The sequence below is a fragment of the Corvus moneduloides genome, chromosome 18 (genome assembly GCF_009650955.1).
Source record: "Corvus moneduloides isolate bCorMon1 chromosome 18, bCorMon1.pri, whole genome shotgun sequence".
NCBI lineage: Eukaryota > Metazoa > Chordata > Aves > Passeriformes > Corvidae > Corvus > Corvus moneduloides.
The window spans coordinates 13812421-13833576 of record NC_045493.1 but is presented as its reverse complement, the minus strand read 5'-3'; the positions used below and the strand labels follow the sequence as shown (position 1 = coordinate 13833576).

General features: G+C 46.0%; 1 protein-coding gene across 1 annotated transcript in view; it reads left to right on the top strand.

Moving 5' to 3' along the window:
* Positions 1-21156, top strand: part of TMEM132D (transmembrane protein 132D) — a 210060-nt gene that overhangs the window by 156731 nt on the left and 32173 nt on the right. The window contains exon 5 of the mRNA XM_032128095.1: positions 16183-16326. Within this exon, the coding sequence (XP_031983986.1) occupies positions 16183-16326 (144 nt within the window). The remainder of the gene's footprint in view (positions 1-16182; positions 16327-21156) is intronic.

The window sequence follows — 21156 nt, the reverse complement described above, 5'->3', positions numbered from 1 at the left end:
AAATGCAGCAGCTCATGGTCATTTCCATATTTCCTCAAGCACAGCATAATTGTTTTTTAGACTCCATTTTCTTGGTTTTAACCATGGAGTAAGTTGTAGCATCCTTTTCTCTGGGATGCAGGCAGGTGCCACTCAGTGGCTGGGCAGAATCAGGGCACAGCTTGAGCCCTGGTGTTCCTGATCTCAGTTCCTTGAGGTGCCAGCCCAGGGGAGGTGGAGCAGCAGCACGTCATTCCTGTGTCTGCATTTTTTGTGTTTCTGTGCAAAGCTTTTGATTCTCAGTTGAACTCCTCTGAGAATCCTAATGGAAAATAGTTGAAAGCTTTAAAATATCTAGAAATTCTGCCAGATCTTTGCAGGTTCTCAGAAATACTTTAGCATTTGTGAGAATTGACAATCAGCAGCACTCACATACTTAGTTTTTCATACATATATATATATATATATGTATTTTAATATGTTCCTCACCACAGCAGGGAGTGAATTGCATTGCAGTTGCCTAATACCCCGCAGGCTGGAGGATTATGATCCTTTTGCTACACACAGAGAAGCTTAGTTAGAGTTCAGACCTGTTCTTCAGCCCTTTCAGGGCATTTGTGGCTGAAGCAGGAGTCTGTGTCTAGGTCAGCTCTCCTTCCTTTGTGAGTCCTTGGGTTCCACTTGGTAATTGCTGCCCTATTCCTTAAACTTGTGCTGAACCTCATCTCTGCGGGGGCAGGGGTCATAGACAGCAAAATAGACTGAAAAATGCCAGGACGTGACATGGATTACAAAAGTCTTAATTTGTCCTCCCTAAAATCAAAGTTATTTAATGCAAGAAGGGCAAAAAGCCCTTCAGTATCAGCCTGCTCCTCTGAAGGGCTTAGCAATTAGGATGGAAAAGCTCCCAAATGAAGTAGAGCTGATGTAACAAACACAAGAGATGAGGTTGCAGCTGGGTGATTTGCTCTGCACAGTTGCATTTAGCTAGCAGGTCAAACAGGAGAATGGCCAATATTCTCAGAATAACCTTTGTAAAAATGTTAGGTAGTGGAAAAATAGACCTTTTAATTTGATTATAGGGAGCTTTACCAATCATTTCCATTAAGCCATGCACTGCTAGGAGGTTGTGTCTCTTTTTGAGTCGAAACAGGTATGTGGACCTGCCAAAACCTTGGAAGCCTGTCACAAACCTCTCTCCATGGGTAAATGTGAATCTCATTACAAGGAAGTTAAAGTAGAAATCCTGACATTTTCAAAGCAAGGACCAGATTCTGATGTGAATGGTTCAGGTGTGACACCCAAATTCATACCCAGACTCTGAATTACAAGGAGCCTGATCACTGAAACTGCTCAGCAGGCAATTCCCAGGCAGCACACTTCTGCTGAATTTTAATGGAGTAAATTCACTTAATTACATCTGTAAAGAAGAATCTAGGCGAGTAAAGGCACACAAGTTTGAAAATGTTGTGCTTTGACTTTTTGGGCAACCTGGGATAGTGGAAGGCGTCCCTGCCTGTGGCAGGGGGTGGAATGAGAGGAGCTTTGAGGTCCCTTCCAACCCAAACCAGTCTGGGATTCTGTGACAGGTCTCTGTGTGAGCTGGGATGACGGGAGGAGAGAGCAGTGCTGTGAAGAGAAAGGGGTTACTTGGCAGACAGCAGGGCTCAGGATAGCAGAAACAATATTTTTGTAGATAATTATGTAGAATAAATAAGCCTTGTATGGAATCTGTTCACACAGTTGTGGAAAAGCAGATTTTAATTTCTGAGCATACAGTTTAATGTGAGCAGAATCCCTAAACAGAGAGTTGACACTGTTAACAAAGGTAATATTAGATTTGAATGAGAAACTTTGTATGGTTAATTAAAAATCAAAGGCACAGTTACCACAGAAGTAATTATCCAGGAGTATTAAATCAGTTGCAAGTCCAAGCCCATAAAAGAATTAATCAGGAATAATTTAATATTTGATATTGAGGGCTTATATTTTCCACTAATGCCAAAATCCATTCCATTAACCAGTACAATTCTTCAAGTCTATCTGCAAACTGAGTCCCTAAACGCAGGACAGTAGAGGAACAATTCAATGGGAAGAAGCTTTAATTCTTCTTTTATAGTACAGTTCCAGTAACTAGAGTGGGGTTTCTGCTGAGAGAATCCCTCTGGCTGAGGCCAGGGATTGTTCTGATCCATTTCTGCGCCAGTGGCTGAGAGCAGGTGCCAGAGGAATGATGTGAGAGCAAAGGAAGCTGCTTTCCAGCTGTGCAGCTCAGCGTGTTTGTGATCTAGAGGTGTGATCCACTTCTTTCTTCCATTAATTAATTTGATTTCTCTTTAAATTGCAGTGGAGGTCAATCCATATAAACACTCCTGCTTTCTGTAGCCATGAATTTCCTGATGCAGCTACATTAAATGGGAAAACATAGTCTTCTCTTTGTTTTGAGCCCTGCCATCTGATCATTTTCCCTTTTCACTTGTGATGGAAGACCACGAATCTCTGGTCTTGGTTCTGCTTCACCAGACCACTGATCCTCTTGTGAATTCCTATTGTAGCCTCTCTCACTCGTCTTTTTTTCTTGCATCACCTTTTTGGTCCCTGTGGGGCCCTTCTCAGCTGTCCTGGACATGCACAGGAAACAATTCAAGCAGGTTAGAAAAGGAAATCAAAAGGGATGATTTGCTTTTTGCGATGAGGGAGTTGAAATGCCGGAGGCATCGGGGGAAATTCCTGAAGAGGAAAGCAGAAAGGCATAAAAAAGCTCCGAATGTGGGGAGATTGTGATCACCATCTAACTCCTCCTAAGTTACCAACTCAGCTCAAAGTGGGTCCTGCTGAAGTCAGAGCAAGCCACCACAGTAACTGATTCTGGGAAAGAGGCTTTTGTTGAGCAGAGCTGTCCTTTGCCAAGGTAGGTCAGGAGCTTTGTACGGATTTTGGCTGCAGGGCCTCGAGCTCGCAGTAAATTCTGAACAAACAAGAAAACCTGACCAAATAAAAGCAAAAGTCAGATGATGTCGGTCCAATGTGTCTGGCAGTATCTTGAAGAAGAAGCATTTATTATTGCCATTTAAAGGCTTTTGTCTTCCTTTTTAACCCAATAAATAAGCTTGTCACACAGCAGTCCCGAGCCCCCTGCAGCCATTTATCAGCTGGGCTCCTGCCAGACCTGATGTCTGGGGAGGGCTGTGAACAGGGTGATAAATGGGCACACCAGGTCTGAGGCAGTTATTTATCAGATCAAGTGCTTTATCAACTATCAATCCTTACCTTCCCCTTCCTTCTGAACTGTAAACTTACCCCTGAATAACTTATCTGGAAAAAAACTCATTCCTCAAGCAGATATTTATTAACTTTCAGAATTTTCAAAAAAAAAAACCAAAACAAAAGACCTTGAGGTACTTGCAGTTGGATTTGTTTCAGCTCGTGGGCTCTCACATGACAGGAAGGCAGGTGAGCTCTTTGCCATCAGGTTTGCTCTCATTAAAAGCAGTGACAAGTTTGCAGTTGAAGTCAGCAGATCCAGAATGAGCCCTAGCCCTTGCTGGGTGTCTGACCTTGGGAACAGCCTCCCGTGCAGTCATCCAACACCACAAATTATTTATTTATCTGTCAGGGTGGGTGGTGCAGCCTGGAACTGTTCAGGTTCATGACTTCATAACCGTTATGGAGTGAACAGTTCTGAGCACAGGGCTTTATTCACAGGGGGTTTTTTCCTCATATTTAACATGAGAAGAAGCTGGAGGAAGCAAATGAAACTGTTACCCTTGCACTGACATCAAAAGAATTATTGGGTGCAGATCTCTGTATGCACCAGATTAGGAAAAGACTTCAGATGTCCTGGGTACAAAATACGTAATTTGATGTCAAGTCCAGATTTATTTCCTTGGGAACATTCGGCTGATACCAACACGAGTTCTCTACCAATCGTTCCTGAAGGATTAGGAATTAAACAACAGTAAAAGAACACACAATACAGTCTTAAGGGCATTGAGTCTGAGGCAAGCATGTTCCCCAGGATATTATTACAAGATTCTTCATGTCTTTTTTCTAATGGCTTTTTGGATTCCCTGCTTTCAGCCTGCCACAACCAGCTTTATAAGTGTCCAACCATTCTTTTCTCTGGTATTAATTTTTTTTTCCTGTTGTGAAGCATTTGTGATCATCCTTCTGTCTGTCTAACTGCTTCTTAAGTTTATTGCTTTTCTGTGGTGCTGTTAGGGGTTTTATTTCCCAACTGGCATTACTTTTTAACTACTCATGTAAATCTGTATCAGTTCAGATTCATGCAGAAAAAACAATTTGTCACAAATCTGTAAAGGCTAAATGATCAAAGCAGAGCTTGCAGGCTCACTACTTTCTTTCTCAGCCTACTTCCAGACCTAAAAATACTCTATCTTCATTCAGGTTCTGATACTGCCCTTTACCATAGCCTTTATCTGTGGCAGGGGAGTCAAATGTACAGGTCACTTCCTTGGCACATCTGCCAAATCACAAAGTTGCACCCATTCATATCTCACAGTCCTGGCACTTGTTGCCACCGGCTAATCACAGAGGAAAAGTTCTAAGTAAGTAGTGCCACTGAAGTCCAGGCACAAAAATACCTCTATGGGCACGGAATTTGTAACTAGGGAGATTGTTAGAAATAAAACTTCAGTTGGTGTGCTCGGTTAAAAAAAATTAAAATCGTCATTTTCTTCCCAAGCCCACATGCAGAGAGCTGAAGTTTGTGGCTCCTCAGCTGCAGGGACAGCAGTGTTATAACCAAAGTACACGGGGCTAAATGGCCTCGCCCACTTTTGTGCCTAAAATAGGGTGTGAATCCCCTGTCAGCACGAGGGGTGATGAGTTTAGCCACAGTGGCAGGAGGGTGCAGCCTCTGCAGGCAGGGACCACTCACTTGTCCACTCACTGCCATGGATTTTTTCTAAGGACGTGCTGTGACCCAAATTCTGTCCTGGCCATCATGATGTCCTCACGAAGGTCACGGTCACATGTCTCAGAGCAGACTTTGGCCCCATTTGCCATATGGGAGCTGGAACATCATATTTTTTCTGCATGTCCCCTTTGTTTATTTTTGTGTTTCTGTTTAAAGCTCAGATGAAGAGCTAATTACGAAGCCAGCAGAGCCCGCTGGCTGCAGGCTGCCCCGCTGCTCTGCCCTTAGTCTGCTCATGAATGAATTGTTGGGTTGGAGGCAGCTTTCCAGGGCCCCTGTGATGGTCCCAATTTAGCTCAGGCTGCCTATTGCCTGACATTCCTAAGTACGACTGCGCTACGCAAACTGCCTGGCCGGTCTGGACGGGAATTTTGGAGCAGGCAGTTTAGTCACTTCTCCTCTGCACAGTGACCTGGGGAACACGAGTTCTCTTTTCCTTATCCTTTTTCTTCTCTTTAGAAAAGTAAAAAACTAGTTTGGTCCTTGCTCTGTGGCTCTGCCACAGGAGTTTACATTGATGGCCACTTTTGGGCAGATTTCATCCCTGCAAATGTGCTGTCTTCTCATTGTCACTGCATCATTTTCTCCTTGTCTTGCCACCACATTTGGTACATCATTGATGTTGCTATCAGGATTTTCCGCATGCAGCAGGGAAGTGGGATGGCAGAGCTCCAGGTATCGCTGCTGGCTTTGCCAGGGGAGGCTTGGGCAGCTCATAACCTCACTGCTGCTCAGCTTTCCCCTCTGGAAAACTGCAAGAGCAACAGCAGAATTTCTAAAATGATGGCAAAATCAAGTCAGAATTGATAAATGTGTTGATAAATCGATTTCATGATTTTAGAGGTCTCTTTCAACCTCTATGTTTCTGTGTGCACCTGGATTTGCCTGCTTTACTAGCAGGTCTGGCTAAACCTCCCGGAGTGAAACCAAAGCTGTGGGAGATGGGAGGAGAGGAACAAAGGTGGCTCCTGGAGATTTGCAGCATCCTGTAATCACTGTGACAGCAGCTAAAGAGGGCTGTAAAGTACCCAGCTCTGCGGGCGTCACGGGAAGCAGCGGACGTGCTGGTGGAAGAGGTGACTGGTACACATTAAAAGCTGGGAAAATGGTAGGATATAATGGAGCAGCTTGGGAGGAAGGGGCAGCACGCCAGGGACTGCGAGGTGACCGTGAGGCAGCGGCAGCGTGTGCCCGGCTGGGGACAGCTCCCGGGGCAGGAGGAGCCCGGGGAGCTGCGGGCATCCGCTCACAGGCACTGCTGCCTCTGGCCGGCCCTCGGCTGCCAGGGTCACCGCAGGCGTGTGGCACACGGAAACCGAGCGCCGAGGCAGGCTCGTGGCAGCCTGCGATGGGAGCTAATGGAGTGTTTCGCTCCCAAGGACAAGCAGAGCCGCGTAAAGCACCGGCAGGCAGAGCCCAGCAGATGTGCAGTCACAAGTTAGAGACTACACCGAAGTTGTTTTCAGCTGAGAACGTGTCTGTTGGTAAAACAATAGGAAAATCTAAACTTATTCAGAAAATGAACCGCTGAATCTCCTTTTGTTCCAGCTCTTCTGCATTTCTCAGAGGGCTCTGATGGGGCCTGATTCCCACGCAGTCCAGGTCTGGGGAAGCCTTCCACAGGAGCTCTGTTCCCCAGTAACACAAACGCCCATCATTTACACCCCTGGCATCCTGGATATGTAGCAATGCTTTTCCAAGGAAGTTCCTGCAGCTCTGTGACCACTGACTCGTCCATGTGTTCCTGATCTGTAGTATCCAGTTCTGGCCTGTGCACAAACAGGCTCCCTCCCACACGTGATTCCGTGGGAGGGCAACGATGGATAATGGATGGATAGTGGATGGATAATGGAGTGTGGGAGCAGGGAGGGCTCTGCTACCACAGCAGCCTCTGTTCCCAGCCGTGCCCAGCCTTTGCTGCGTGTCCCACATTGCGCAGACCTTCCCCAAGTCCTGCATCCTTTACGAAGGGAAGTGGGACCTGCGGATTCTCTCATCAGCAGCTGCCCTTCCCTGGAGAAGCTGCGGGTCCCCGTCCTTCCCTGTCCCCTTCCCCTGTTCTGTGCCTTGGATTCCTTCCCGCTCCACCTCTCCCATCCTTCCCAGCCTCAGCTCTCTCCCAGCTGGTCCCTTGCTGGCTGTGACAGTGCAGAAATGCGCTGGTGGCCAGAGCAGGGCGGGTGGGGGTGCCTGGTGGCACCGAGCCCTGAGTGCCCCTGCCCGTCACCCCTGGGGCAGCAGGACGGGAGAGCAGCGAGTGTGCAGCCAGGGAATTACGCAGGTTTCGGGGCTGTCTGGCTTTGGAAAGCAGAGAATGACAAAATAAAACCTGTCAAATTGCTCTGCTGGGTATTTCTGCATCCCAAGGGTTGCTCTGAGGTGCTCCTTGTTGGCCAGGCCCCAAGGAGCCGGTGGCAGATGGGGAAAGGGTTCCCCAGCTGTGTCTGTAGGATTCCCTTTGGACCACGGAGCACACGGGGTTAGCACAGGGTGGAAGACGGGAAGGATTCGTGTGCAGCTGGGAATACAGCCTGGGAATGACAGCACCAAGCTGTGAAAGAAACAGAATTTTAAAAGAACATACTAAACAAGGCTAGTGATTTGTTTGGGGATTGTTAATGCTTCCCTCCATGAAAGCAGAGCTGTTCCAGTCAGTCTGACCCCCGTCATGCTGGCTCTCCTACACATCCCACCAAATATTTACTCTGCTAAACTGCATTGCCAGAGTCTCGTTGGCATCTTTTCTTTGAAGTGATACCCCAGAGTTTTCATTTTGTTGCTGGAAATCCCTGCATCGCATCCCATAGTCCACCCCTCGCAGAGCTCCCAAGCCCCCTGCGGGCACCAAACCTCTGCATTAGGCTTCCCAGCTGCAGGCCCGAGAATCAAAAGAGCCTTCCCGCTGGCACATCAGTGTGGCCCCGAGACACTGACCCCATGTGTGAAATTCTGATTGGCTTTAGCTAATTCTGCCTGACATGTCCCTACCAGTCTCCCCAGCCTCAGCAATTGAGTGGCATCGGACACAGTGTTTGCCTGTACCTGAGGCCAGATTCCCAGCTCTGCTCCTCTGGAAGGTCTCCTGTGAGGATTTCCCTCCTGTGATGGTGTCTGACAGTGCTGGCAGCCTGCTTAGGGAGAGCCAAGAAGAAATCCTCCCCAAATACGTTTGTTTGTTTGCTTTTAAGAGCAAACCTTGTTGATTATCAGCTGAAGCAGCCTGTCTGGATCAAAATCAAGTATGCACACACAGCTTCATGGAGTTACAGTTTGGGGCCTGTGAATTAATTAGCAATGTCTCTGAAGAACCACAGCCTGCCAACTCTCAGGCTTCCTGGGTCTGACTTTGATAAGCAGTGAAGGTACATGACAGCTCCCTGGGATGGTGGTAGCCTACTTAGCACTGCAAACCACCCAGACACCAAAGGACGGCTCCCCAGAAGGATGCTAACACGATTCCTAAATGTTACACATCAAAGGGACTTCGTCATCTTAAACCTGAGACAAATTAAATTTACATTGCCTCTACAGCTAGGAAGAATGTGAACTCCCATGGGAGGGTTTTCCTCCCCAGCTGTCAGGGTGTGGGGGAGACCCAGTACAGCCTGGTGGCTTTGCTGGTAACGTCACAGCCTGTCCCAGTGCTGAGCAGCTCATTGCTCTCTCCAGACAGTTTGCCTGTGTGCTGTTTGCTCCCACAAATATAGAAACCACAGGTTTAAAATTACACATTTCAGCTCTGGGAAGTCACTGTCGGAGACCTGAAACCCTTGGGTGCCTTTATCCCAGCAGCAGAGCTGTAAATAACAACGAGCCCCGAGAAAGGAGGCAGCAGCCCTCACCGTGACTTTGTTCTTGCATTTGTTGTGTTTGCCATGTTTTACCTGCAAGGAAGCTGTTCCCTGTTGTTAGCTGGAGCAGCAGCCTGACCTCGGCTTCGAGCTGTGGGCTGGACACTGCACAAACACAAAACAAAACAAAGATCCCTGTTCTGAGCCACTGAGACAGACAAAGGTGTGGAAAAGGGACACAACAGGCAAATGTGTTTTTCTCTCCCTGGGAATGAGATGATTTATTTCCTGGCTTTTCTCATCACTTAAAGATGTGGAGTTGCATCCTGCAATCCCAGGCAGGTGGGATTGCCCATCTTTACCACGCACCCCTGGGAAACAAGGGAATTACCAGCCTGGGCAGCAGCGTGGCTCTGCTGGGGCAGGTACAGCAGCACCTGCAGTTGGCTGCTGAGATGCATTTCTTTCCTTCTTGAGCTTTTTACTGAACATCATGGGCTGTGTAATGAGAAACCTCTCGCTGCTGGTCATCTTCTAATGATGCCACTTTTCCTTTGTACCACCTGCCTCTCGTTTGGCTCCTTCTCTCCCTGTTTACTACGCCCAGCACTGTCTTATATATTTAGCTTTTCTTCCCCACCCCCTCCTCCAGCCTTAGCCGTAGATTCTATCTATATCGAGATGAAAGTTCGTTAGTGAGAATATAAAATAGCTTAAAGGCTTTGCAAAAGTTAAGTCTGAGATTATATATAATTAGGTATTTTTCCTGAATGCTTTGTGTGTGACAGTAGGAGGGGCAGAGAGTCTCTCTGATTAGCCCATGTTGCTTTTTCCCTACAGCACAATCCAGCCATTGGCTGTTCTCTGTGTTTTAACCGGAAAATTGGGATTGCTGGGCTTTGTGTATATTTGGGGTTTTGTTTCACCACTGGTCCTTGCCACATCTGCTCCCTGCATTGATTCTGCCCCAGTGAGGAGAAGTGAGAGCGTGGCTGGAGGTGTCACCTCCCATCACATGGAGTCTAAATTATTCAAGGCATCACAGGCTGAAGGAGAAAGGATGAAAAATATATTCAAGCATTGATTCTGCCACCCACTCCTTTCTAAACAACGGTTTTGCAATCACATTTTACCATTAAAAAAATCTATTTTCTCTATCTGCTGTGTGGAAGAGTTGGAGTCAGCAGGTAGATCTATCCAGAGAAACTAGCATTTGGGTTTCTGTGGATGCTCCTTTTTAACCCTGTGTCAGCACATCTGACCGTGCAGCTCTCCTGCCTTACTGAGCAAAAAAGGAAACTGATTAAGTAGCAAGTGCTTGAATTAAACGTGATTAATTCCCTTATATCCCCCCTCCTCTCTCCCGTTCCCAGAGACTTGAGATTTCATTCTGCATGATGAAAGGTGCCCACATTAAACCAAACATTTAACCTTGAAGTTCATGTCAGTCTTTTCACATTTGCACATTCAGGTTTCACCATCGTTTCTCATACTTGCAGTATTTCAGCTTGTACTTTCAACTTTTCTGTTTATGTTAAAGGTCTCACAAATTAATGTGGGTTATTTCTGGCCACTGTTCCTTTATTCTTTTGGACACAGAAGAATTGCAGCTAATTTTTCAATATTTTTTCCAGTGCATCCTAAAGAATCTGAAAACAACAGGGGAAATAAGGAAATCAGAATGATATTTTATATATTTCAAGCTGTTTTCAAGCTCAGAGCTGACAATAACATACTACAGTGAGGAAATCTGCTTTGGAGCAATTTAGGTTTCTCTGCACCACCTTGTATCTAGCCCCACCAGCTGCTTCTAAAACTTGTACTTCAGCTGCCATAATCTTATCATTAAAGGTGGATTTAGGTTTTAAGAAGTGATGAACAAACCCTTTTTCCTTGCAGCCACAAGGCTGGGAGATGACTCTGCATTTCAGGTGCAAGCTCAGCTTTACTCCAGTGCTCAGCACTAATCCCAAATAATCGAGGGGTGGTGCACGGACCCTCAGCAGCTCCTGTGGAGAGAGGCAGCTCTGGGCTCCATTGTTCAGCTGCTGCTTCCCAGCTTTTCAAATCCCTTCTCTGTCACTCGTTTTGTTTCCTACCCTTGCAGTGGTAACAGGGGGAAAAAAGCTGGGTTTGACCCCATCCATGAGAACGTCAAGCATTTAGACTTTATTGGTTTAGAAGCTTACTAAATTTAAACAGAAGCATTAACATGGCCTTGGGCTCTCTTGACAGTTATAAACTCTTCCTTGGGGGGATTTCTATAATGCTTTCTAATCAGCTTAAGGAGTTAATTAAACAGCTGTCACTTAGCTTCTTAATTCTGAGACTTGATGCTAAATAAGATTTGAAATTAGTTATGCATGAGTGAAGCGTGGATCCTCTGATATGAGCAAGATGGCTGCTAGCTGAAGAGGAGGACAATCTATGTCTTTTTTTAGTTAAATAGTGAAAAGATTCAAGGTGGTACCCTGTATCAATGCTCTACATGATGAATAGAAAATATGTAAAAAAAAGGAGAATAGAGAACGTTAAAGAATGTCAAGTGAGAGGGATTTCCAGGCAGCTGTTCATTCTCATTTGTGACATGCTTTGGACTTCAGGAGATTTCAGGGATCAGTTTATTCTCTTCCTGATTGCAGTCTGTACATAACCCAAAAGCCAAAATACCTATGGAAACCAGAGAGGGACACGCTTGATTTCTGAAATTCAATCTTTAGCCTGCAAAGATACATTCCACTGCTAGAGTGAAGAATGTCACTGGAGATCTGCTGTGCTCCTAGAACGTGAATTACAGTGTCGTGGCGACTTGCCAATCCTTTTTTCCCTGTGTATTGTAGTGGGACAAGCACTTCTCCTGAAGGGTGTGAGTGTGGTGGGTGGAATGGTGCACTTCACATGCGAGAGAAAAGCAACAATATTTTATTGATAATTAAGGCAGTGAGTTAACAAAGTCCGATGGTAAATGTGGTTTGATGGGATTCAGTGGCAAGGTGCTCTTGAGTATTTACAGACAGGGTCACACAGAACTGTCAGGGAGAGCCTCCCTCGGAGTCAGGAGGTTCAGGAAGGAGCTCCTTGTGTACTGAACTGAGAGTGGAGTTCAGGTGCAGCTGAATCAAAGCTAAACATGAGTTGGCCATGCATTTATTTCTTCAAAAAGTATTATATATATATATATATATATGTATACACACACACGTTCAAACATTAGGAAATACTGTGTATACACAGACGAGTGGGGGCAGAAACAGAAATTCAGAAAGATGTATAAAGATATTGTTAAAGTCCTTTTTATTCACCCTAGGAAATACAAGGCAAAAGATGTCTGAAGGGAAATTAAATTTCAGGGAAGCTACCTATTAAAATTGAAAAAACTAATAGGTATTCACTTCTGCATTTCAACTTAAATAGATGCTTACTGTGTACATCTTCTGAATATGTTTCTGCTTGAGGGCTTAATATGCTCAGTTATTTAATATGAATCTCTTCAGTAAGCAAAGAACACTCACTCCAGCATCTTCTTTAAAGTATTACTATTTATTTACCATGGTAGCAATTTCAGAGTAAAGATTACCTGGTCTTCCATTTCTAATACAAGGAGAGACATGTTTTTCTCTGATTATTATTTCATTTTATTATTGGAGGGGCTCAGTGTAAGTGAATTATAGAGATATGCAGTGTTAATAGTTAGAGAAAGTTCAGCATCTTTTTAATAGCTGCTGAGGGAATCAACTTTTAACAGTGAGACTGTTTGGCTGCAGCTGTGCAAAAGCATAACTATTCCCACCCTGAAGTGCCCTGACACCTTCTCTCCTGTAATCTATGTTAGTTATAGATAAAGAACATAATATTTCTTCAAGAGATTCCTTTTTCACTCAAGCAGCAAAAAGCAACAGTTTTAAATTAGTAACTATTTAGATTTATAGCTTTTACATGCTGAGGCTCTGCCCTGTAAATCTCAGTGTAGCTAAATAAGTATCATGTTCGTTTCCTCAAAATGAAGTAATTTTCATGTGCTTTCACCAGGGGAATGCTCAGCCCTTTCTGGCCATTAAACAAATGCCTGAAGGAGCATTTCGCCGTGCCCCTGCTGTGTAAGTTGGTGTAAATGGTTATTACTGCTCTCTGTTCAGGGGTGAGATGCAAACCAGGTGCCCCAAGAAATCATCCTCGAGTCCTTCCACGTGGACGTACTGAAATCTCTGCCAGCAGAATATCCAGCTCAGTGACTGCAGGGCAGGTCAGCCCAGTGCCAGCCCGGTTCCAACCCAGTGCCAGCCCAGTTCCAGCCCAATTTCAGCCCAGTGCCAGCCCAGTGCCAGCCCAGTTCCAGCCCAGTGCCAGCCCAATTCCAGCCCAGTGCCAGCCCAGTTCCAGCCCAGTGCCAGCCCGGTTCCAACGCAGTGCCAGCCCAATTCCAGCCCAGTGCCAGCCCAGTGCCAGCCCGGTTCCAACGCAGTGCCAGCCCAGTGCCAGCCCAATTCCAGCCCAGTGCCGGCCCGGTTCCAACCCAGTGCCAGCCCAGTTCCAGCCCAATTTCAGCCCAGTGCCAGCCCAATTCCAGCCCAGTGCCAGCCTGCTCTGCCCTCCTCCTGCTGCAGAGACCCTGGGTGGCTTTGCTTTCCTGACACTGAACAAGCAGCTGTTGATTGAAAGTCAGAGAACCACCTCAGCCATTTGCATGAACCCCTGGCATTCCTTCTTGCCCCTCACCTCCCTCATTTCTTTGGGAGAGACAGGGGACAAAGATTGTTTTGGAGATTTTTGTGATGGTCTGAGAAGCAGCAACACCATCCTGTCTTGCTCATTGCAGGGGTACAGACCATGCACAGTTCTGAAAACTCTGTGTTTCCGAACATGGCTCTGGGGTGTGGATCTAGACAAAAGCTACAAAACTTTGAATCTGGGATCTTTGATTTCAGGTAGAGACAAGATGTATTCGCTTCCTTACCTCAGTCAGGGAGGAACGTGCTCGTCTCGTGCTTTGAGTGCTGTGATTATTTACAGCGGGTTAAGCACGGAGCTGCCAGGCTGCAGCCTCCCACGGGGCTCTGGGGCAGGACTGAGGCCGTGCCACCGAGCTGTGCAGCCAGGGGGGCCCTGGACACGCAGCAGTTCCCGGTGCATCAGATGTGCCATAGCCCAGGAGAGCAGGGCAGTGGCAGGAGCAGCTGGGGCACCACAGCCCAGCTGTACAGGCGTTCCACACAGGGGCAGGGCACAGCTGGATCAGGATGCACTCTGTGCTCGGAATATCCAAAGCTAGCACTGGAAAACTTGGAGACTCTAAAGAAATTCGTGGAGTTTTTGAGAATTATTCTCAGTTACCAGCTCTTACCAGGGGAAATTACATTTGCCTTTGGTAAGCAGACCTCATTAATCACCCTGTTTCAAAGGCTTGGTTATTAAACTTCCCTTTGCTTTATGAAATAATTGCAAGGGTCACACTGTAATGGATGCACGGGAGGGAGCGAGCTGTTCCTGCTTGGGGGAGCAGCTCTTCTCAGCTTGGCACGAGGTGTGAGCAGCTTGGTAGGTGGTGTGGCTTTGAATAGTCCCAGTGAAAGGAGATTCATGCCCAAGTGTTTCCAAAATCACTAACACCAGGACATAGCACCTGGATTCTGTAATTACAGTGGATGCTCAACAGTGTTTGTTCTGTCAAGCTGCCCCCATTTGCAGCTCTGTGGAGCGTACAGGAGAGCAGCAAGAGTTTCTGAGTAACCTGCATACAGTAGCTTTGGTACAAAGCACAGATGGGGAAAAAAATCAAAGAACTGGAAACTTAATTGCAAATCTGAGAACTCAGTTGCTTGAGCAGTATGTTCTGCACTGAGAACAAATGCGTGCTCAAGACAGACCTGACTGTACAGGCAGATATTCTCGCCTTTGTATGAATTATAATTTCAAAATATCTGAAGGGCTTTTATGCTGAGGGAGGGAGAGGATTTTCTTCTCAAGTTCTCTTTTTGTGAAATCCTCTTTCTCCCTTCCCTAAGGATCATGGTGAGGATGGGGCAGCCTTAGCAAAGCAGCTGTCAAGTGACCAGGAGGGGTTTTTTTTTTTCTTTAAATATCGCTTTGAGTCTGAATAAAGTGTGTCTGTTTCTTTAAGTAAGAGGAAAAGATCTTTTTGATCTGAATGCTTTAGAGGAGAGAGCTCTCAGCTTCTCCCCTTTAGCCCAAGAGGCAGTAGGAGCAGCCATCATCTTCTGGTAACTTGGTTCCAATCTCCCACTTTCTTGTCTTCCACGAGTAAAACCAGGTCTCTCTCAGAGCTCATAGTGGGAGCTATTTAGATAATGAGAATTTAGCACTTGGGGGGCTTGGGAAGCCTTTATTGCACAAGAGCCAGCTGAAATCAAGAGCCTCTTGTTCGACAGGATGGTCCAAGCTTCACAGGCACCGCTCTGAAAGGCTCAGAGACCTTTCCAGAAATGAGCAGGATCTTGCAATTAGGGGTGGAAGGACTCGGGCAGCAATTTGTGCTCTGTCTTGGCAGAGATCAGCGGTTCTGTGGTGCCAGACAGAGGTGACACCGAGGTGACAAAGAGCCCTGTTTAGTCTGATGCTCTTCAGATAATCAGAACTCAGCACTTTTAACTAAGAAGTGGTGAATCAAACGGGAGGAGTGTGTTTTGCAATAATCCTCATCACAGCAGTGAGGTGCCACAGGCACCGCTCCCCACGGAGCTCACTTCGTTTAAAGAGCCCAGGCCCTCTCAGCATCCCTTGTCTTTCTGGGAGAGGCTGGGTTTGCACAAGCCTCTTTAAAAGGTAAAGAAAGAGTTGTGGGTAAGTGCTTGCCCAGCAAGAGCCAGGATAAATCCTAGAAAACCGAGGAGGGTCTGATTCCACGCAGTCCTTTACATAGGACCTGAATCTTAAACTAATTCCACCAGAGAGGAAGCCCTGTGACCTGTCAGGAGAGGCAGTGCCACTGTTTACAGCCTCTGAGGTGCTGACTTGGCCAAGATTGCCTCCCCAGGAGCAGCTTAAATGCTGCCCCTCGAGCTGTGTCCATGTGCGTGGCCAGCCTGAGTGTCCAGGCACAGAATGTCAGTATTTGTAGGAAACTTCCAGAAAACAGATTTGTGGGTAAACCAGCAAGACTTGAGACATTTCTATGTGATAATCAAGATACTTAATGTGCTGCTCAGGCTGATGCCACAGCCAGGTGCTTTGTTTATGTGGTGCAGGGTCACTCCCCAGGTGCTGGGCTGCTCTAGCACTTGGTGAGCATTCCTGAAACAGCAATTAGGGCATGACAGGTCTCAGCAGCCCTGAATCAGAGCTGGGAGTTTGGTTCCAGGATTGCAGGGAGGAAATCTGCCTTTCCTGCCTGCTGCACTTGGAGCACCGTTCTTGCCATAGGCATTAGGAATTACAGTAAAGCTCAGTCTAGGTGGTACTAATGCATTAATAGCAAAATACAGATACTAAAGGGCCCTTTTTTTTCTTTTCTCTTAGGAAGCAGAGATCCTGAACACAGCTATTCTCACTGGGAAAACAGTGGCTGTCCCAGTCAAAGTGGTTTCTGTGGAAGATGATGGGACTGTGACTGATCTCGCGGAATCTGTGGAATGCAGATCATCAGATGAAGACGTCATTAAGGTAGGACCAGGCTGCTCCATCACACCAAGGCAGAGGCCCTGCAGAACAGTGCTGCTCTCTAATGGAACGAGTTCTTTTATTTTCCTGACTGCTCTGCTGCTGGAACACCAGCATTTATGATTGCTGTTACTGCTGTGTAGCTCGGTTCAGTGAAGCAACAAACCAAACACAAAATCACAGTTTTCCATCCTGCTCGTCAAACACTCGGGATTGTCTGACACTTCCCACTTTCCAAGTGTTTTCAGAGTTCCCTGTCCCTTTGCCTTTCCAGTTCCATGGGCTGTGTAGGTTCAGGAGTGTTGGCAGCTGTACTGCTGCTCTCAGTCGTGGCTCAGGGTGTGCTTTGCTGGCCAGGGTGAGGTGAGAGCTCGCAGGAGTGCCTTTAACTTCCTTTTTCCTACTGAAATTGGAGGGTCAGACTGGAGCCTTAAGAAAATCGGTGCTTCTTGAAGGCTTTCAGCAAGTACCAATATTAGTACTAAAATCCTGTAAGAAATGGTGCGTATTTCTCTCTGCTTGATGAATGATTACGTGGAAGGAGCTGCTCAGCAGTGGTGGTGGTGGCAGATAAGGCACAGAGGATTCCAGCACGGTGACACACACTTGCCTTGTCTGCAGCAGCTTTTATCTTTTCACAAACTCCTCTGTGGCCGTCACTGGAGAAGAGGAAACAAGAGATGTGGCTACAAATAAAAGTTAAAATTGAATTTTTTTTTTTTTCCAGATAACCAGCATGTCACAAACTGATTACAAACCCCCCAGGCCACCCTCCCAGCTGCTGGGAATCGCTGTTATCCCATTAACTCCTGGGCACTGCTCCTTATTGAGGACTTGGCCTCTGGGAGGCTTGCCTTGCCAGGAGCTGCCTGGGTCGCTGAGGGTTCTGCCTCTCACCCCGGCTCCTTCGGGTGTGCACTGCAGCAGCTGAGGGCTCTGTGGAGCTCCAAAGCCTCCCTGAGCCCCAGCACCTCCAAGCCACCCTTCCTGGTGGGCGTTTTTTGCCTCTGTAGGCACAAATGAGTAGATTCTTGTTACTGTCATATGGGAAACTGTTGGAAGTTTGAGGCGTACCCAGGTTTGGTGGCTTCGTGTCACAGAGCCAGTGACAACTCGGGGCAGAGTAAGGGAGAAATAGAGCTGGGCAGAGGTGTGAATGGTCTTTCTTGAGCTATCTCTAAAGATCTTTTCTAACAACAACAAAAAAAAGGCGATTTTTATGCTCATTGGACTTGTTTTAAATAATTCCTTTGTGGTAATTTCTTATACATGAGATGAACCCCAGCAATTTCAAAGTTTAGTATTTTTTATGCTTCCCTTTTAGAATCTACTCAGTGTTCCTGTTTATCTGATCAGCCACCATGTTGGTATCTTCTGATTAAATGTGTCTTTCTGACTGTACTGGTAGTAACCTTTAGGGTTTGAGGTTTTTTTCTTCTATGAAACCCTTTTGTATCTGGTAAATCTGCTAAATATAGCAAATTGTTGGACTTGATTAATCGAGATTTAAAAACAGAAGGAAATTATTTGTCCTTATGTGTGGGAGTTAATGGACTAAGTCCTGACAAGCTCACTCATCTACTATTTAATTTTTTTTTTTTTGGTGAATTGGAAAAAAAGATTTTGAAAGCAAATATATCATTTGGAAGATGTAAACAATCAGCTTTGCTTTCTGAAGTTTCAGTCGTTGCCTGTAAGGACATGAATCTACCAATCAATGCTCGTGAGTTTAATCTTATTCATGTGCACACCATTAACAGTGGTGTCAGTGCCAGCCCTGTGTCAAACCAGGCTGTCACCAGCAGAGATCAGGACGTTCTGGGCTCCTGCTCTCCCCTCTGCAGCAGCAGAGAGGTTTCTGCAGAGCTAAAATGAGTTACCAGTTTAAAGTGAGCTCTTAATTGGAACTGTCTCTCTGAGCTTCCAGTTTACCTGCTCTGTCTCAGGCCAAGCCTTGTTCACGGGCATCTAATGAAGATAAAGATATATAATTACTGGCCAGCCTTCAGCATGCAGCAGTAATTAGAGTTTCTGTTCTCTGGGCGTTAGAGCAGTGAATAGAAAATGGAAGAAAAATCTGCTTAAGATGCCTATTGAAATATAAAGACTAAGATTACATTTCTCCGGGTCTTTACTGTTGCTGTTTTTCAATGCATCTGTCAAGTAGCATCTAACAGATTGATTATGTCTTCGTGGCTTAGCTTTTATTGCTAGTTTTTTGGTGTTGATTAACAATGAGATTAAGCTCATTTTCCTTGCACAATGAGGATACCTCATTCTTCTTTTCATTTCAGGGTCCACATTTATTACTCACTTCTTTCATCTGAGACTTCAAAGAACTTTAAAGAGCTGGTCCAAACTCTGCACTGACTCATTTCGTGCCTAACTGCACCTACCTGAACTTGGGTGAATAAGTCAGAGCAGAACTTAGTCCACTGAAATGATACTTCTATTGACAAATGATTATCAGAAATTATTTGGTCCAGCATGACAGAGTAACCACACCAAAAAATGGAGGTTGTTACCGACTCTGTTTCACAAATGAGGACTGTGAGACACAGAAAAGTTAAGGTGTAAATTTCAAAGTGCTCTAAAGTTCTGTCCACTTGTAGATGGCAAAACTCCTACTGAATTAGTGGAAAAAAAAGAGATTTTTGAGCAGACTTTATTTTGCTGAGTTATTAGTAAGAGATAAACCCTCAAGATGATTTAAATCAAGAATGAGGAGGAACGAAAAATCAGCTTCTTTTAATCTTCCATTTTGAAAAGACATTTATGTTTCCAAATAGCCTTTTTTTTTTTTTTTCCCAAGGCTCAACAAAGCCTGGAAGTTTCCAAAGCAACACTTGCCAGTGCTCTGGGTTTTCAGTTTGATGAGTTAATTGAAAATCTGCGTTTTGGTTTCCCTGAAACAAAAACACCTTTATGTTCCTTTTGTTTGATCAGACACCTGAAAGTTCCAGTATTCTGAGCTCTGCTCAGAAGCCACTTGACAGAAGTCACACAGTGACTGGTGCCAACACTGGGAACAGGATTCAGTTCCTCTGCCCCTTTTTTGTGCTGTGCTGTGTATTTCATAGAGGACTCCACTCCAAATCTGTGTGTTACCCAAACTTGTGGCTTTTCCAACAAAGCACCTTCAGCTGATTTCCTCCTAGAGCACCTTGTGCTCCTGGGGCCGCGGCAGGTGGGCTTTTTGCTCTCGTGGGGCTCGGGGGGTGCAAGGAGGGTTGCTGCTGCTGGCATCCTTGGCACAGCCTGGGCGTTACCCCAGAGCTGTGTGCTGTGCCCAGAGCCCTGCAGGGCCTCTCTCACTGCCAGTTCCCATTTCCCAAAGCTCTCCAGCCCGTCCTGCCTGCGGGGGGCTTGCCTGGCGCTGCTCTTGTCCTCTGCAGGGTCTCATGGGTCTGGCTGGGCATGAGAGGCCGGGCAGGAGCGCTGGTCCCCCCTTGCTGCCCCGGGATGCTGCAGAGCGGGGCAGCCACCGCCGCAGCAGAGCTCCGGGCTGGCCCAGGGAAGGGCTGGTGGCTGCTCTGCTCTGACACCTTGGAGTGTTTTAGAAGGGAGAGCAGCACACCTGGCAATTTGTAAAATATTGCTGCAAGCTAAGGAATCTTGCAATAACACTTAGTGTGGTTTTATCAGTGGCAAAATAACGTTGTTTTAATCATGTGAGAGACTTTACGGAAGCTGAAGTGTCAGAGCGTTTAAAGTAGCCTGAAGCAGACAGTGTTTTAAAGCATTAAACTTTTAACAGCTGTTCCTTTTCTTTCTTACACTGGTGCACTTCAGGGAGAAGTTGAATCCTTCTAAAGTCAGTGGAGTGACAGAGTAAAAACTCAAAGGGAGAAAATTGAGTCCAGGATTTTATCTGCTTCGTAGCTGAGCACTGGCAGCTCCGGTGCTGCAGATCTCAGCACTGTGCTGCAGCGGCAGTCCATGGGTATTCCTCTTACAGCCCATTCCTGGATCCATGGGATCACACACATTTTCAGCTGGAAAGGAGAACCCTCACAGCTGCAGGGCAAAGGTGTGAGCCCCCATGGAGGCACTGCAAGGATACACCAAACTTTGAAACCAAGGGTGGGAAGAATCCCAGTTTCCCGGTGATCTCTGAAGTTTAAGCCAAGCTTAGAGTGAGTTGAGATGTTCATTGTGGCTCATTGGGTCTAAAAACTGACCAGGTCAGACGGGGGAAGCCGAGTGCTCACCCTGTGCTTGCTGCAGGGGATTAGTGCAGGAGAAGGACAGGAGAGGAGGAATCCTCCTGCACTGGGGACGGGGCAAAGTGGGAAGAGCAAGCCCCTGTTAGAAAAGCAGTGATCTGGTAAACTGGCTAACCAGAATGTGCAGTATTTTATATATATAATATATAATATATAATATATAACATAATTGATAAATTTGTGCCTTGGGAGTTCAGTGAAGATCAAGTTCATGCCGTGGTTTTCCATAATGTTATTTATCTCACCAGCTGAATTGCCTTACTCCATCCCCAAAAAAATTTGATCCGTCTTGGAAACAATCTTGATTTAAGTCAGCAAATGTATGTTTTTGTTCTCTGCAATGTCTAAACACTTCATTTTGATAGAAAATGAAGAAGTCATGTCCTGTCATTTAAACTCAGTTTTACTATTCCTGACATTGGAATCTATCTGACCTTTTCACCTTAGGATGAAGCAACTTTAAAAATGAAAATGCTTTTTCTGCTCTGCTCTGGTAATCAGGATACAGGACAATCTCAGAAGAATGCACTGTCAAAACTGAAAGTTGTAATAATAACTGTAGAGTTCAGTTCATGTGCTGCTGGTGTTGGTTATAAAGGGACAAGGC